General features: G+C 38.9%; 1 protein-coding gene across 1 annotated transcript; it reads right to left on the bottom strand.

Annotated features, from left to right (window-relative positions):
- wnt3a (wingless-type MMTV integration site family, member 3A) lies at nucleotides 1–17,255 on the bottom strand. The gene is made up of 4 exons (XM_056743044.1): nucleotides 16,936–17,255; nucleotides 10,533–10,774; nucleotides 3,222–3,487; nucleotides 1–3,142 (listed from the first exon to the last, which is right to left on the bottom strand). The coding sequence occupies exons 1-4, from the start codon at nucleotides 17,064–17,066 to the stop codon at nucleotides 2,663–2,665; spliced, it is 1,119 nt and encodes a 372-aa protein (XP_056599022.1). The 5' UTR covers nucleotides 17,067–17,255; the 3' UTR covers nucleotides 1–2,662.
- Between the last annotated feature and the right edge of the window lie 772 nt (nucleotides 17,256–18,027).

Genomic DNA, 18,027 nt, shown 5'->3' with positions numbered 1-18,027 from the left:
GAAAGCAGGACATACAGTGCATCCCATGTGGTCAGTGAAAAAAACAACAGACACTGAGGTAAAACTGTTACAACACATCAACATTTTCCTCACAAGTAATAATCTTTTGTCAGCAAATATATACTCTTACTAATATATACATTACAGTAAAATAAATAATCATAGAAAAATCCTCAGACTTTAGAAATCCATAAACACGCTGAACTAGTCTGTACAAAACTTTGGAATTTAAGATCGAACCGTGTTGTGGAAGCAAACGGCTGAAAGTTTGATGCCTAGATGCACTGAAGTATGGCGAAAAACAAAAGGTATTGGTTCTGTAGTTAGCGGAGGATCATTATGTTAAATAAACAGGGCTTTGTGGAATGCTCAATGGGGCATGTGCTTTGAAATGATCCCTGATTGATGAGAGATTAAATCAGTGTGAGATTCTCAGGGCAAGAGAAAACTTGAATTCATTTCTTTGATGGAAAGATCTGCAAAAAGAACGTCTGCCAAAGAATTTTACAAGCTGGCCTTTCTCTCTGCCTTCTCCCTGGGATGAGATATAACACTGACTTAGTTTACCTTTTGCAGAATATGTTAGCTGGATACAACTGTGTTTTAGATCATAATAGCTGTACCGTACTGTTTGGACTTTATTATAATCAAACATGGCTCTCTAGAATAGCTTGGTCTCCTTAGACTCCTCTGTCACTTTCTTTCCATATGACATATGAATGACTTGAATCAATATTCAATGTCTCTTTACTTATTACCCATGTAACATACAGTCAGCTTGTCATTATGGTCATTTTTCCCTACGTATCCATCCGAAATTTGGTCATACATATTTCAATGCAGAACGATATCACTAAATACAGTGTGGCATTTAATAACACCACATTCAATGCATCTCAAGATCAATTTTCGAACATTTCACACAAATGCCTTGTCATCAGCCATCATTTAACAGGATTCACAAAAGTGTTACAATATCTCTATTTGGTTAAAGAATACAAATTCTATCAAAAGTCCATTAGTAGAAAACTTCACATTTTAGTTCTTAGCTATGTTTACACAGTGTCTTTCACAGAAAGAAGAAAACAAAGAGCACATATATAGACACACTATATACAAACATCGAGATATATGTAGAGGACGAATAGGGAAACACAAATGCGCAAGCATACAATCAGGCATAAATAGAACGACAAACGTGTTATTAGTTAGCAGCATATAAATGAGGGTCGTTCAGTGTCATTACTTGTTGCTGACTTTCATGTACAACTGGGACAGAAAAGTAAAAATAAAGACATTAATTTTGGTCATGGATTCACAGATAATGGGTGGTTTAAGATAGATTCCAAAAAGGTTGAATAAAACACATACAAATGAAAATATTTATATATCTGTACCTCTTTTTCATTTTTAGTTATATATGTAGTATATCACTATGTAAAAAGTTATTACAAAAAATAAATGTTCTCTAGTCAACTATGGAGGTAACAGTTGGGGTCAGCATTCTTACATTGGATTTTCAACTATGGGATATTTTCCAAATTCCCCTTAATTTTTTTTAAATGTTGCTGTGTTGTTTATTAAAACAGCCAATTGTTAATGTTAATTTTGGATCCTGCTTTAAGTGTTTCAGATACTGAATACAGCACAACATACCTGTATGTTCATGTTGAAATGTCATGGACTTCAATGTCTCTAAAACATGAATAATACTGCCACACACAAATGCCACAAATGAATATCATGCGCCATTACAAGACAGAAGTGCTGACATCTTTAGTTTCCTAACAACTGTCTAATGCTTGTTTGTTTTAGCTTAAAAAGATAATTGTTCTTAATCGTATTCTAAATACCTGATGTGGTCAGACTTTATATATTTACTTTATATTCCCGTTCATTCATTCAGGTTCAAAAGTGTTAAAAAAAATCAAAGTAGGAAAACACTGACATATATGCAACGCATGGACATTCACTCAAGAGCATCAAGTGCATTCATAACCTAGAGTTAGTAACAATAAACTCAACCTAATACATTAGTTCATACATTTGGTCGTACATACAGAAACAACAGGAAGTGTAATATGTGGTGTGAAGGAAGTTATTATGCAGTCGTTTTGTTGGTATTCAGGTTTGCTGGAATGCATGTTGCATGGTACAAATAGCTTCTTTAACGGTGTTAGTAATAAGGCTATTTCTAATAATGTTAAATTACCATATATCAGAGGCACTTGTGGGCAAAGCCTGGCATCTCGGTGACATTTGTTGTCTGAGAACAGCTTGCTGCCACATGCTTATAAAATCTCTCCCTTTCAAAGTTTTTCAGTTTTTTTCTTGGAGTGACAATTGGTCAAGGTCCCAAGGGCCTGAGACTCCAAGAATCTGATCCACCCCTTCATCCCTCACCAACATCAGAAACTACTACCCCCTTTCAAATCTGAGCTAGAGGGTCCTGGCGAAGCAAGTCGGGTCCCGACAATGGTCAGGGTGAGGACCGAGCCTATATGGATCTCTTTTTGTCTGATAACTTTCTAGAATCACTTCACTGTCCACATCTCATTTCTGAGGGTTTCTTCTTATGAAAACCACAAACTCATTTCAAGACTCTCGTGTGTTTACATCCCCTAACGTCCGATTTGGTTTTGGTATGGGTGTCCGCAGAAACTTACTTGCAGGTGTGGACGTCATAAATTCGAGTACACTCCTGGCAGCTGACGTAGCAGCACCAGTGGAAAATGCAGTGACATTTCTCCTTGCGTTTCTCAGTTCGGGTGTTGTGGCCCCGACCACAGCACAGCAAGTCACATCCGTCGATACCGTGTGACGTCAGGTTACAGGCACGATCGCGGGTACCAAATGAGCCAGTCTCCGGATTGGGTTCGCAGAAGTTGGGTGAGCTTTCGTAGTAGACAAGATCAGTTTCGGTCGGGGGCTTAAAAAAGGTGTACTTTGGTCGTAAAGTCTCGACCCAGCCTCTTGACTCTCGATGTTTCTCCACCACCATTTCAGACGCGCTGTCGTACTTGTCCTTCATGTAGTCACCTATCACACGAAAGTCAGGTTGCGACCACCAGCAGGTTTTCACCTCGCAGCTGCCCGAGAGGCCGTGACACTTACATTTCAGGTACATGTGGTCAGTGATTGACTGAGGGGAAAAAAACAAATAAATCTTAGCATAAATGGCATACAAATTTGAACTGTAGTTACAAAGAAAACAAACTCACCCCTCGTCCAGCTTCGTTATTGTGTCGGTTCATAGCAGAGCGGGCGTCCGGCCGGTTCTCACGAGCATCTGCGAACTCACGTGACACCATGCTTCCAAACTCCACATCCTCACTGCAGCCGCCCCACTTCCAGCCCTCGCCCGGTGGTCCTTTCCTCCGTGTGTCACAGCCGCAGATGGTGGCCGAGCCCTCGGCGCAAGCACGCGTGACGGCGAACGCCACTCCCGCAGAGGCAATTGCATGGACAAATGATGATTCTCTAGTAGCTGTGAAAAAATAGAGATGATCATGTTATAAAATTAAGAATTCAATATTCACTGTTACTTAATACAATCAACAAACTTTTTGAAAAAAGAATTTTCAAAAGGATTTGATTGGTTAAGAAAAAATGTGTAGTGCAACATGAGTCATCAACATTTTTTGCCCATTTTCCTAGAGGACAAAAATTGGTATGTGTATTTCTAATATTTAATTTTGTCATCTTGTACGAGTACATCATCATACAGATTAATACATAAAAAGTACAGGTTTGACTTTGTAGCTAAAGGCAGTTCACCCAGGTCTCATTGTGAATGTGATGTGGCATTACTGAGGCATGAGTCAGGGAAGACCAGGCATATCCTTCCAGATAAGAGATAAGTACAAGGATGACAGGTCTATAATTAGAAAAGACTCAATTAAGCAACTCTGAGGTGGGAAAATAGACCTATATTATTCATGGCTAAGACTCACTGTCGAATGGTCTTTGCAAGACCCAACGTGCTACTCGAACGCATTTAAAAATGAATAATACACATATCAGTTGATTGTAACCTCAGATGTTCCAACATTCTGTCTAACTGGGGATTTTGTGGCGATTCGTACTCCCGAGGGCCAAGTGCGAACTTAAAAGCCCATCCAACAGGCAACAGATGAGGTACATTTTGATAAATACTCTGTGGTCTTGTGCTGTCTTGCGCTTGGAGGAGAGAGGAAACTGCTGCAGAGACAATATGAATCAAGTTTTCCTTTGTTGCACGTTTCAACTGGTTAGAAAATCAAGGTGGGGATAATGATGTTGCAAAATTGGCCGCCACAATGCCAATTCAAATGACAAAGAGATTTTGTGCCTAAAAGCGCCTTTAAACATCAGCTATAATACTTCTTTGTTTGAACAATTTCCAAAACAATCATAAAAATGAATTTGGTTTTGGTCATTAGAACAATAGCTGGTCTTTGCTTTCTCTGGGTCAAACTAGCGGCTTCTGCTTTCTACCCGTGAACTCAATCTTGTGGTGGTTTAAGGTATGAATAGTCTGGTCTGAATGGGCCATTCAATTACAATTTAAAACCCACTGTGAGTGGCCCATGTTTTATGATCAGGAAACCAATAAAGTCAACGAAGGCCGACAATGACACGGCGGTCTGGTCAGAAGAATAAAGAAGGGTGGAAGCGGAACGGAGAATAATATATTTAGAGGATGACTGGCTAAAATTTGATGAGAGACATATGGAGACACTTTGTAGTTTTTACCTGCGAGAAAGCAAGACAGGTGAAGCTTGATCAGACTGATTATTTGTGACAATGGTCGGCCCCCGCTGCCCACCTTCTGGCTAACTTTGCCGGACCCTCACATGGCAAGTGGTCCCTGTTACCTGCTGGGACCCTGAATCCCCCATTGTGCTGACACTGTCACGGCGCATTACTTGCACAAAAGGCCCCCGATATTTTATATGAAATTTGCCCTTGCCAGTGATTAGTGGGGACAAAGTTAAGTCATAGCAACAGAGAACTATGCATTGGTTGGACCCCACTTGTCGGCAGACGGGGAAATCCCCATTGAAATGGTTTAATAAAACAATCTAAAGGGCGTGTGAATTGTGAAAGGAGCTTTCTCTCTGGGTTAATCTTATGGTCGCCCAGATATTCTGTGGTGAGTTGGGCTCAGCAGGAGGCGGGGCTAAGGTCCCACCATCAACTCCGTTGGACACGCCCCATTCTTTTTTTCATGGCCAGAGTTAATGATATACCGATGAGCAGACCTCCCCCGGCACAGTTAAACATGCATTTGATGAAAGGCAAAGAGCTCTCGGTACATCCTAAATTGTAACAGTTTCTCCTCCTGAGGGCAGAGGTCGTAACCCGGGTAGCCTGACCTCATGCAAAGTTGGTTTAGATGAGGGTGTTAGCGGTAAGAGTCATGGGATTCCTTAACTTCATTTTGTGGCGGCGGCCAATGCGGTTGTGGCCGCTGAGGAATGCCAATGAACAGAGAGGATTGCTTTTATTGACACCAAGATGTAATTTTATTGCTTGTTAAACGTCTGAGGAAATTGCGAGGAAAGGCTATTTTTATTTATTTTTCTAAATATATCCACAATAAATGTTGCCATGAATAAATCCCTGACAGGACCATTCTAATAAAGTGCTACATTTCAATAACAACAATGTGAAAAACATCCGTCACTACACCAGAAGTTACTTAAATCTCATCTGTCAAGACGTAAGTCGCTTCTTTTCAGTTTAATCGTCTGATTCAAATAACAACAAAAAGCGTGAGTGACAGTAGGAACAAGTTAATTCTGGTGTCCTATTACAGCTCGCATGCGACCGGCAACGTTGTCTGCTAAAGGTGTGTTTAGTGAACACCTGTGCGCCAACTCTCCTTTCATCGCGAGCGGATTCCATCAGGCCGTGTTTTGACACTTTGGTTAATGTAAATTAATGAGTACTGACGCAGACGTACCCTGAGGCGGCCCTGTGAAATAGATGAGGCACAATCGGGGAGGCAGTTTGCCTTTGCAAAACAATCCGATACTGCAGGCGGTCTGCCACATACACACCGCACATACACGTATGACAAAGCTAGGTGGCGAAAACGGAAAAGCAGTAAGCATCATTTCAAAATCATAGATCTTGAAATGTAAAGTGTGTCATTTATGAGTGTGGTTGCAACATCCAGATCTGCTGACAGTGCCGGAGGAGATCTAAAACAGCTGTTTGATTGTCATTAACAAGCCACTGAAGAGCTACTTAAGTCTGGCGTTCCATTCAGCTCTGCACAAAGCAGAAGAGGAAACCGACATGTATCCGTCTGCGCGTCAGACACCGGCTCCGCAAAAGTGATGGCGTCGCTCACAAAGGAGCGAAAGTGAGAGGTGCTCTATGAAAAGCTTCTGAGCTTAAACCGCCCCCGACAAAGCACTTAATCTGCCCGCTTTGACCTCTCACATTATTAAGAGCTTCACAAGCTTTAATCCAATCAAAATGATTTACTAAAGCCACCCCTGGACCCGAAGTCTGACCTGGTTGAAACCCCCCATCAAACCAGTCCTGACCAATCTCCCCTTCAATTTAGACCGGAGGAGGGGAACTGCAGGGGATATGGAGGGGCTATTTACACTACAATGGAGAAGAACTGACGAGTCCTCCCATAATCAGTGGCCCGCTTGGGCTCAAGCCCTCTCCATCAATGTAACAATTGCTCGAGAGTTTATTAAAAGCAATTGGCTCGACTCGCACCGCCTCCCGCAGTAGTCGGCTATCGGTATTCACTCCACCCTCGGCGGTCTCCGTCCCCTCGTAGCATGACCCCTCATTTCTCCACAGCCTCCCATCCTTCCTGATGTGGTGACAAAGCCCAGACACTGTGGGGGAACTGAACTGATATAACAGCTCTAATGGTGTTTTTTTGCAATATGACACTGGAATAAAAGCAGCAACACGAAGCCAAAAGCTTTTAAAAACACATCTACTTAAAACCTGGACGAACCGGAGCAATAGGTAGTATCTGATGACATTTCTTTACAATACGTTACACCACACTTAGTCAGTGTTTAAGTGCACTAAAGTCTACGACTGTCACAAGCTCTGTTTTTATACAACATTGGGATTTTCCATAGACATAATGACTTTTAAACTTTACAAACGGTATATTCTACCCCTTATGCCTAAACAGACCTCTAAACCCATCTCTCACAGAAACCTTTATGTGCTTTTGAATTCTCAAAGTCCAATTTTAAATGAATGATCAATTTTGTTGGTGGATCAGATTTTTAGCATCTCTGAGGGGACTAACTGAGGGGATAATACTATCAAACCTACCCTTTTGGAAAAGTAGCTTCCTACAGTACATGCTACCAACAAAAATCACACTATTAACATTAAAGCTACGTAAAGGGACAGTTCACCCAAAAATAAAAAAGTTTGTCATCATTTACTTAAGTTGCTTAAGTAAAGTCAAGTTTTTAAGTAAAATGAAGTATTACTTTTGTTGTTCTGCTGAACACAAAGAATGATATTTGGAAGAACCAAAACAACCAAACTTTTCCAGATCTGGAGCACTATAGACTTCCATCTTGGGGCAAAAAAGTACTATTTTAGTTAATGGTGCCCCAGAACAGTTTAGCTTCACACATTTTTCAGAATATCTTCTTTTTTTGTTCAACAGAACAAAGATTTTAATACAGTTTGCGACAACTTGAGGGTGAGTAAATGATGAAAGAACTTACATTTTTAGTTGAACTTTCCATTTAAGGGTCTTCTAAATATATTATATAACTAATTGTATAGTTAATATTACTTATATATATTTGTATTACAATATAATAATAATAATTTTGGCAGGAAAGCAATGAGGGTCAAAATTTAACCCAATTTCTTTGGAAGTTTACACAAAAAATAGAATCCTACACCCTTTTTCACGTCTAATGGAAAGCATTACTTCACAAAATATTTAGCAATAAAATATGACATAATAACTATGCAATAAAATTAGTGTGTCAACATTTTGTGGTATAATACTAGTACATTGTAGTCTAACTGAGCCAATTCACTATGAATCACACTTTTAAAAGCTAATTGTTGGAAAAGTAGCCAATTACTAAAAAGTAATATTTTAGAGCAGCCTACACACTGGCATAAAACTCTCAACTAAAAAATCATACTAGTTTAAGGTGGTAAATAGTTTGGGTTGGTGCTATTCCAAGGTAATCTAACGACTCTTACCAACTTCATCCCATTCCTTTTAGTCCTCACCAGCATTGATTTTAGCCAGCCTGTACCAGTTATATACCCAGCAACTGATCTGGTTCTAGCTGGATTTTCCAGCAGGGCTTGTAACACCAGAGACTTTATGATTAATAAAGGTCAAATCTAATTGAAAAAAAAACTACATCAAGGTGATCATTTTTCACAGAATTGGTACGTTGCTAGGCGTATGCGAGGAAATTGCCTATTGTATAAAGTAACCCCCCCAAAATATTTACCATATTCTCGTCCATAAAAATGTATGTCCATGGGATTTAATAATTAACCTGACTAAAATTTCACTGGTATCAAAGCTATCCGCACAAGGCATAATGATTTGATCCATTCATCTAGTACATAAAGTATGTGATGAAGTTTAAGTTTAGAGTTAATCGTTTGTTGAAACAGTTAAACTAATACTTGCTTTAGCAAACTCAACACGACTACAATAAAGCAATCTACTACAATCAAATGTAATAAAGACGTGTTTTTATTCAGAATGCTGTTTAAATCAACATCACCCTAAACTCTGCTGTCTTATGTATAGACTTGTACTTGTGCGTGAAGTATGTCTGCAAATGTGTGTGTTTAGGGAGATATTCCTTAAATGCCTTTAAGGGACGTCGGTTGGTTTCTGCTGTGAGATGCATTAGCTTTCAGTCACAAACAGTGAGCAATGTGGGGATTCCCTTTGCTGGAAACAAACAAAACGCGCCCCACCCACTTTGCACGCGTGCATCGCTACATGAGCACGAACTGTCATAGTCCAGTGCTCCTGACTAATGCCCATTGAGAGGAGGATTTGAGAGCAGCGAATAAATAACGTGCGCAGAACAACAGCGTAATCTCCGCATTCAGAGCTGTGTGCAAACAGGGAGTTTTGTTGTCATTAAGAAACCGTAAGGTCACATTGTCACTGAATACAAAGATGCACTGGAGTGAAGTAGTGTTCACTCCTGGTTAAAGTAGATGAAGAAAAGGAAGGCCTCCTGCTTTTTGACTTCCAAAAATGTGATAAATTATAAAATCCATAAGAATATATGTTAAATATTTGAGCTATAAAATGCATATTAGAAATCAACCTGACCGCACCCAATTGCGTATAAATAACATGCTGTTGCATTATCGTCTAATACGTACGCCAAATTGCGATTTTGCGTGCATATGATACGCCAATGTTTGCTTGTACCCGGGTGGAGAGCAGCCATTTTAAAACGTACATGAAGAGGAAACACTGAAATAATTAAAATAATACTGTTAGGTTTAGGGTTTGGGGTAGGGTAGAGGTTATAATATGCACGGACACTAACATTAGGTTTAGGGTTTGGGTTAGGGGACAGGGTAATGAGACAAATTGCTGTTTAATATGCAAACACGCTAATTGGCGTATCATATGCACGCAAAAAACGCGTATTTATGCACGCAAAATCGCAATTTGGCCGTCCGTATTATACGGTAATGCACAGCACGTGTTATTTATACGCAATTGGTGCGAATGGGCTGTAGAAATAGTTATATTAGAAAAACAGTCTCATTTAAAATCACATTCAACCAAAATTAACACTCTGTCATCTTCCTCTTATCATTCCAAACCTGTACGTCTTTATTTCTTCTACAGAACACAAAAGAAGATATTTTGAACAACACTGTCCACCATAGACTCCAAACCAATGAGACATTTCTTAAAATATCTTCTTTTGGGTTCCACAGAGGAACCAGTCACATACAGGTTTTGAACAACATGAGAGTGAATAAATGATGACAGAATTTTAATTTTGGGTGAACTATCCCTTTAAGAGTGCTGTTAGGCAATATGTCCACTGTAGTGACTCATAACTCACAATATAGCATTCCTTCTGCTTTCCTTTTTCTATACTACATAGTTATCTGTTATGTACAAAAAGTATGTTTTTTTTTTCGATGTAATGTTACAAATTTGTTCTACTAGAATATATGATAGGTTAATAATTGGCCTCTGTGAGTGATACACAGTGGCTAGATGAACAGGTATTTCATGTATTTTAGCACAGCTGGAATGTTGAATCAGCATCCAGGATCAGATACATAATAATATCACCAAGTAGTGATTGGCCAATAAAAAAGCCATCATAATCAACATTAGTCTCAACACCAGCTATAATAAAAAGAAATGGTTGACCACTATTGTAAAGCTTTGATTTCCTGAATATAATAGATGGTAGCAACCAGTGCCATTTTCTGTTCTGAATGCTCTACTCTCCATTCTCTCCATTACGAATTCTTGTTCATTCCCATTTTGTCTCTCATTGTACAGGTAGTCCTACCTTTGTCCAGCACTGGTCCGAAAATGGCCAGGTTATCATTGATAGTAGTGCAGTTCCATCTGCGGCCGCGGAACTGGTGCTGGCACTCCTGGATGCCGATTTTCACTCCCTCCGCCACGCTGGGCATTATTTCCACGTAGTTGCGGCAGAAGCGTAGCTGTTTGGGGACCAGTCCAGGGATGGAGCTGCAGAGGATGGGCTGAGTACCCAGTGAAGAGTACTGGTGGCCCACTGCTAGAGACCTGCCGTGAAAAACATGGAGGTGAGGGAATCGTACAAACCAGGTAGATGCACATTATTTATTTTCAGTTTACTGTCCTGTAAACAATCATGTGTTTGTCAATGTACATATGATGTCTATGGCCAACAAATCTTTTAAAACAAACTATTCATTTTTTATCAATTTAGAAATTCAAAATTTTGTAAATAGCTTTGGATAAAAGTGTCTGCTGAATGACTATGTAAAGAGGTGAATTAAATGTACATTTCAATGAGCTCAAAACACAGATTTCTCTTGACTTAATATTCATAAGGAGAGCATTAAAGCAGGGGGTTCATCTTTGTTCAATTTAAACAATTATAGGATCAAAGTCTACCATGTAAACTCCTCAAGGTCCCAAAATAAAGAGATCAATCCAACAGTTGTACCACACCAAATCAAAACTTGTACACACCAGTAAGAACCGCTGTGCTTTTGTTTGTTGTCAGAACCTGTCGTAGGCATTGAAGATCTTTTGCCTTGTGGGAGGAGTTCAGATAAAGTCATAACACATGTTGCTAAGTGGTAAACAAACATGAAAGACCCAGGTGAGATGGAGCAGTTCACAGATCAAGGGTTCACGGTGCGGGACAGCTACCTTGTCATTAAAGGCCACCGACATCCTTAAACTGTCCAAAAGTGAAATAGATCTGTGACTTCACGTAATGACACAGTGTGCTGGTCTGGCTGAGCATCAGAGGATGCTTGGCTAACGTTGGTTTGAACTCGGCTGTGCTTTGATGACACAAGGTTTAGATGTTGCGTGTGCCGACACGCTCCTCACTTATAATTTGGAGTTTCTGTTGGTAAGTTGTGGAAAGTTTGTAAACTGTCGGTAGCATATTGGCACTACTGTTTTTCAGGCTGTTATGTCACCAATGTTAGCAATCGGATAAGCACTTTTTTATTAGTCGCTTAGATAACATTCTGGCTAACAAATAAAGACTGCAAACATAACTATGTCAATTTAAAACCAGACTTTAGCTCTTTTATATTCTGTAACTTTCGATTGTGCACTAACAAGACATGTTAAGAACAAGAATCATCCGGTCCTATTTATTTTAACACCTGATGATTTCAATATTGTCTGTTAGACGGTTTCCTCGGATGCAAGTCACCTTCCGATCTGTGTTGATCGGTCTGGCTAGTGGCTAGTAATACAAGTATTTATATTTAATTTATATTCATATTTATGCAGATTTGATTGTATAACAATTGTATTAAATAAACAAGTTGTTGAATGGGTCATGTAACTTTGTCACATTTAAGTTTCGCCAATTAACGCTTCTTTCACTAGTAACCCAAAATATTGCTACTGTATTGTACTGTACTGTACAATATTACATAATGTAACTGCAATGTAATTTACTTGTTATTTCTTTTGCTCGGTTTCAGAATTATTCTACAGGGGCGGTTTTCTTTGCGGATGTGTACCAGAAGTTACGTTTGGGCTACAAAAAGTGCACATGCGCAGTAATGATTATTTTGTTGCTTTGAAACCATCTATTTGAATTCATCTTTATAAAAACGCTTGTTTGAAGGTTGTGGATAAAATCTTTCATAAAGCTTTTTTTCAGGTTAATGTTGAGTTACAGATAAGTGTCTATCAAGGTGTAAGCAGCCTCAATTAGCAGTGGTTGTGTTGACCTGTGTTATGGACTGATTAGTAATCACAACATGCAGGCCTCTGGCTGACCCCTGTGACACCAGTGATTAGACCTGAAGGGCCTTCTCAATAACAAAGACTATGACACTCCCTCATCAGCTGATCTCCTCTACCTGCTAAATTCCACAACACTTCCTCTCTGCCATTGTTATGGTATGGAAGCTATGGATCTCTGGTTGTAAAGGAAATGGAGGATGCCACAGATCAATCTTGTTGGCCAAGAGAAAGCCAATCATCATTTGACTGGGTTTCAATGTGGTACATCAATTGAAAGAGAACATATTCATTTACAAACAGTGAGAACAAGTGCAGAACAAAGTACTCATACTTGTGACTTCTAGGTACCAAAAAACATCCTTGAGTGCATTCACTTTGATATCAGTTGTATGACCGCGCTCTTGCCTAAACTGACATCAACAGGTTATGAAGCACACACATAAAGAGGAGGACCAACCCATCTAGCAGGGTGTAGCGAAACTATGAGGATTTGTTCACTAAGTAAGTCCTATTACAATTTGACCTTTTCTTAGCCTTTGTCAGTCTTTCGCCTCAGGGCCCGAGTAGCCTCTCATACCAAAGGCAAAGGACGTTTACGTCAGCCCCCACCCGCCCGAGCCGTCTGTCTCACACACTTGCATGCGCGGAAATACACAAACTCAAACACATCCTGATTTCACATTGATTGGGAAGGTGAATCTTATAAAAAACATTCATCCATAATTACAAAAACTAAATACATTGAATTATAAGTACACAGATAAAATGTTATTGATCAGAGGTTGCGATTTCATAGCTCAGCAGATTTGACGGAGTTCTCTGTTGTGATTCATTTACCTATCAACTTAGTTTTAGATATTTCTCATAATATGCCTGAGGAAAAATAAATATAAAAGCTAAATTGTTAAAATACATTAAGGGTGTGGAGCTGGAATATTAATCGTATCATCTATTTGGGTAGTTTTTATGAGCATTGTTTAAGTTCATAATAAAATCATATAATTATTGACACTTGATTGCATGTGAGATTGTTGAAATCTGTTCTGAAACCAATGGAGACATTTGTATGATCTAAGCGTGTTTTTTCAGGAGAAATATGTGAGACAACGGAGATTTAAAGGAACAGTTTACCCCAAAATTGTAATTCTGTCTTCATTTACTTAACCTAAAGTTGTTCCAAATCTGCATAAATTTCTTTGTTCTGATGAACACAGAGAAATTGGAAGAATGGTTGTAACCAAACTGCTCTTGGCCACCATTAACTTCCATACTAAGAAAGATTTCTTTATACATTTCTTTGTTCTGTTGATCACAAAACAGGATGTTTTGAAGAATTTAGGAAAGCATATAGTTATGCTATGGTATTCAATGGGGGCCAAGAACTGTTTGGTTACAAGAATTTTTCTAAATATCTTTCTCTTGAAATAAATTTTTTTTGGGGGTCCCTTGAAGCTAAAGTTTTATTCAATCTCAGTGATGTCTAGGAGAAATAATTAAGATATGAAAAAGATCTCATCTGTGATTTTCATTCGTATGGCCATAACCATATATAGTTTGTAAAATAAAAAGTGTAATAAAGTGAATAATTCTGACTGTAGGCATTAATTTCATTGTTGTTGTATTCAGTTGTGTGGTTTACAGGTGTGACAGCTTTCATTTTGGCTCATCCAATGAGATTTTACGAGTCAAACTATCCGTTTCACTGTTTTTATAGTCAGCAAACGGTTTGTGGGTGAAACTTTCGTCAAGCGTGGACAGCTCTCAGGTACACTGCAGTCACAGTAAAGTGATAATTAATAGGCTCTGCTGACGGCTAAAATCACCACCTCATACTTTGGTATTGTGCTCTGCCAGAAGCTGATGAATTTGAGACGTCACCAGCGCTGAGTGAGGTGAACAGGTGGTTCAATGACAGTCCTCATGCTCAGCTGTCTTGGGCGTGTGTCTGGCCCGCTCATGAAATGGAGCTCATCATTTAATAAGAACAGTGAAGCCAGGCCTTCCAAAAACAACACAGCGGAGATCTGACAGGTTGAACCCAACGTGTTAGATCTAAACAAACAAAAGTTGCAGGACTGTCGCTGATGTTACAGTATCGCTGAAATGCGATAAGGTTGGATTGGACCGTTTTTCTCAGACATGTCATAACATCGATCTTTAGCTGCAAACGTTCATTTGAATCGGGCATGTTGAACTCACGTAATTCCTCATTTTGAACTCTACTCCTGTGCCAAGTTGTCATATTTTGTGATATCCCAACTAAACGGATGGCCAATTTGACATCCAGCCTCCACCCTGGCCGAACAGTGCCGTCTTTACTTCCCTCAAATCTCTTAAACCTGGGTAATTAAAAGACAAAAGGACCGAAATGAACAATCCCTTTGCTCAGAAGTCTTAGCTATATATATTTGCTCACTTCTCATCTGAAGTGTATCCAGTCTAGGTTTTAATGCATATTTCAGCAAGCCCGAGCAAGCGCACCTCTGAATTACCACTTTACTCGTAGGCCCCGGGGCCACAGAGCCGACTTTGACATCAAGAAAGAAGTGTTTGGGGGAAGGAATGTGTGGCAAGCTTTCACCTCCAGGTATTTATCTTTTAAGGTGGAGTGCGGGGGCGGGAGGGGGGTTGTAGGGTGCAGCCAGGCAACACCATGTCATGAGGAGATCCAGGAAGCCATGAACCTGCTCTGTACCTGCCCTATGCCAATCACAACTATCCGCTATGGTCTTCACCAAGACACAAAGAATAATGCAACGTTAGATTGTGGGTAAGCATGTGTTCAGAGTCACATCGTGTACAAACATACTATTTGACTCATAGTTTCTGTTACAGCAAAACACCTTGCTCTTAGGGTTTTGTTGTGTATGGCCTCTATCACCATTATGATAACCTGCAGCTGTGCTGAAGCTGTGGTGACTGTGCACTTATCACGTAACTCTCCCAGCTGGAGAACTCCAGCCCACCCCTCGTGAGTTAAATTGCCCATTGATGTTAATATGTTTTGACATGAGTCATCTCCGTAAGGGGAAACCAATACTTTTGGTTTAGGAAATATCCCCAAAAATCTGTTTATTTTTAGTAAAATATTTAACAACCAGGTTTCTATATCATATATTGTATCAAATATACATCTTAAGGATTAATCCAAAGCAATTTAATGTGTATTCAAAGTAAACATTTTGCCAGTTCACCTTGATATGCTACAGCACCTTTCTTTTCTTATCTGCTGCAACCCAGACAAATTTATATTATCCCAGCTGGAATCCATAATCAAATACTGTGGGAAATGCAGATTAAAAATGCAAAATGGGAGTTTATTTATCACTTTTCACTAGTTAGTATAGCATTTGCGTCCTGCTCGCCACGCGTACACCTGAGTTGGCTATATCAGAACAAGCAACGGAAACTTCCGAATGCACTTCTTAGTTTAAACTGAACTGGCCTTGTAAGTGAGAAAGAAAGCACAGCTTTTAAAATCTCAAGAGGGTCAGACAGACAACAATTAACAAGAAAGAGCGGCCTGGACTGTGACTAATGACCTACTCAATTACAGCTTTTACAACCACTGAGAAAACTCTGCTTTATTGTCTTGCCTCCCTGAAACAATGATCTTTAAAGTATGTGAGTGAAATTAGTGAAGAAGTCCTTGAGAACTTCTCAAGTGTTTTTCAGATCAGCACTGTACCTTGGACAAGCCCAATATTTGAACTGTAATAAAATACTTTGTAACACACAAGTGATTTTCTGTCTGAAATCACAATATAATTGGTCAACATATTCATCATTCATTTGTTATTTCTTTTAACTTAAGTTGCATATTGCATTTTACAATTGTTTTATTTAAAATACAATTTGTAGTAATGCGAATGGAAATACTATAATACATATTATATTATACACATACTACTCTTTTTTGCAATAATTTAAACAAGTTCAGATAAAGGTAAAATTTGACCAACAAATTAAACAAGGCTGATAAATGACATTTGTGTAAATATATATATTTATATGTGATGTTTTTTTTATTATTTTAAAGATAAATCAGTATTACAGGCTCAACCGTAGCACAAACTGTAACAATGAATTTGAATGATTTAGTACGATTTATATAATAAGTTAAAATAATTTCTTTAAAGAAATAAATTGGCCATAGATGTTATACAAAACATGTTTCTAAAAATGTTAAGATTAAGTATGTGTTATTGAGGGGCTACACGAATTAACAGGTGCACGAGAGACAGACTGATGAAACATGGGCATGTTAACGTCAAGTTCTGCGTTATGACCCTGATGATTACAATCAAATGTATCCTCAAGCTCGTCACTGATCAAATAATCAATCGCATACCGGTAAAGGTAACAGCTGACGTCATAGACATAACAAAATCCTCAAGTTCGAAAACTTGTCATATACGTTTTCAAGCTCACTTTACACATTTTATTTCACAGAGAAAGGTTAAAAAAGAAACGAAACTTACCACCATATCGGGTAACTTGCCATGACACGCGTGAGCCCACAAAAAAGAAACAGGAAATATCCAAGATATATCATCCTTAAAAAAGTTTGGCTTAAACAGACACGCACTCGCACACTCGCACACACACACATAGGCTCATGCACACTTACTCGCCCGCATTTGTCAATGAGAATAAACAAAGTGATGATGAGCGATATTTCTCTCCGATAATCCTACAGCCGTCTCCTGTGCGCGTTCATGAGGCAAATATTATAGTTCAGAGCAGCTTTGCATTCGGACCCAATCAGAGGCTTTTGCCACGGGGGAAATTCTGATGATACAGTCACCCAGTCAGTCAGTCAGCCTGAACGGCAATGCTCAAGACACTGTTTAATAGTTATTTGGGACATGCAAGGGTTGTGTGTGTTATATATATAAGGTTGTTTAAGGCTGGGTGGGGGGACCCCTGTGGATTGCGTAGCTATAACAACCTGTCCGGATTTCACCCCCCGGTTTGAAGCCCCTCATATGCAAAAATGAAAACGTGTGAATTGCTTGCTTGCCTTGTGTTAGTTTTTCTTTCACTAATTCTCGTTTCGCTGTCTTGATATGCACTTTGTTTAACACGTAGAATTAAATAAAAAAGTTAATAAACAATTAAACTACGGAAGAATTAAATCGCGTTTCGTTTATCGCGTTACATTAACTAAATATAAATGTCCAAATTATCATGTTTTTTTCGACTGTTAATTTATTTAAAATATATATATAAATACAATGGTAATATTTACTGGAATAAAGTTGATCTATACTGATTATCAAAGCACAAATAATTCACATTTAAATGTGTCCCATGCAAAGATCATGAACAATTGAATCGTTTTTTTTCTATGAAAAATACTAATGTTAATAATAATAAAAATAATAATAATAAATAATAAAGCTACATATAAGTGTATAAGTCGAAATTCCCAATGAAAAACTTCCTCTTGCATAACAGCTGTTGCAACGTTTCTCCCAGTTTCAGAGTAAATTCCATCAAAGCAAGTGCTGTGTATCCGATCCAAAGTGTATTCAGCCTGTGTATTGATATTCATTGATCCTCGACAAACA

The sequence above is a fragment of the Triplophysa dalaica genome, chromosome 3 (assembly GCF_015846415.1).
Source record: "Triplophysa dalaica isolate WHDGS20190420 chromosome 3, ASM1584641v1, whole genome shotgun sequence".
NCBI classification, from domain to species: Eukaryota; Metazoa; Chordata; class Actinopteri; order Cypriniformes; family Nemacheilidae; genus Triplophysa; species Triplophysa dalaica.
The sequence above is the reverse complement of the archived record's forward strand: the minus strand, read 5'-3'. Positions and strand labels throughout refer to the sequence as shown.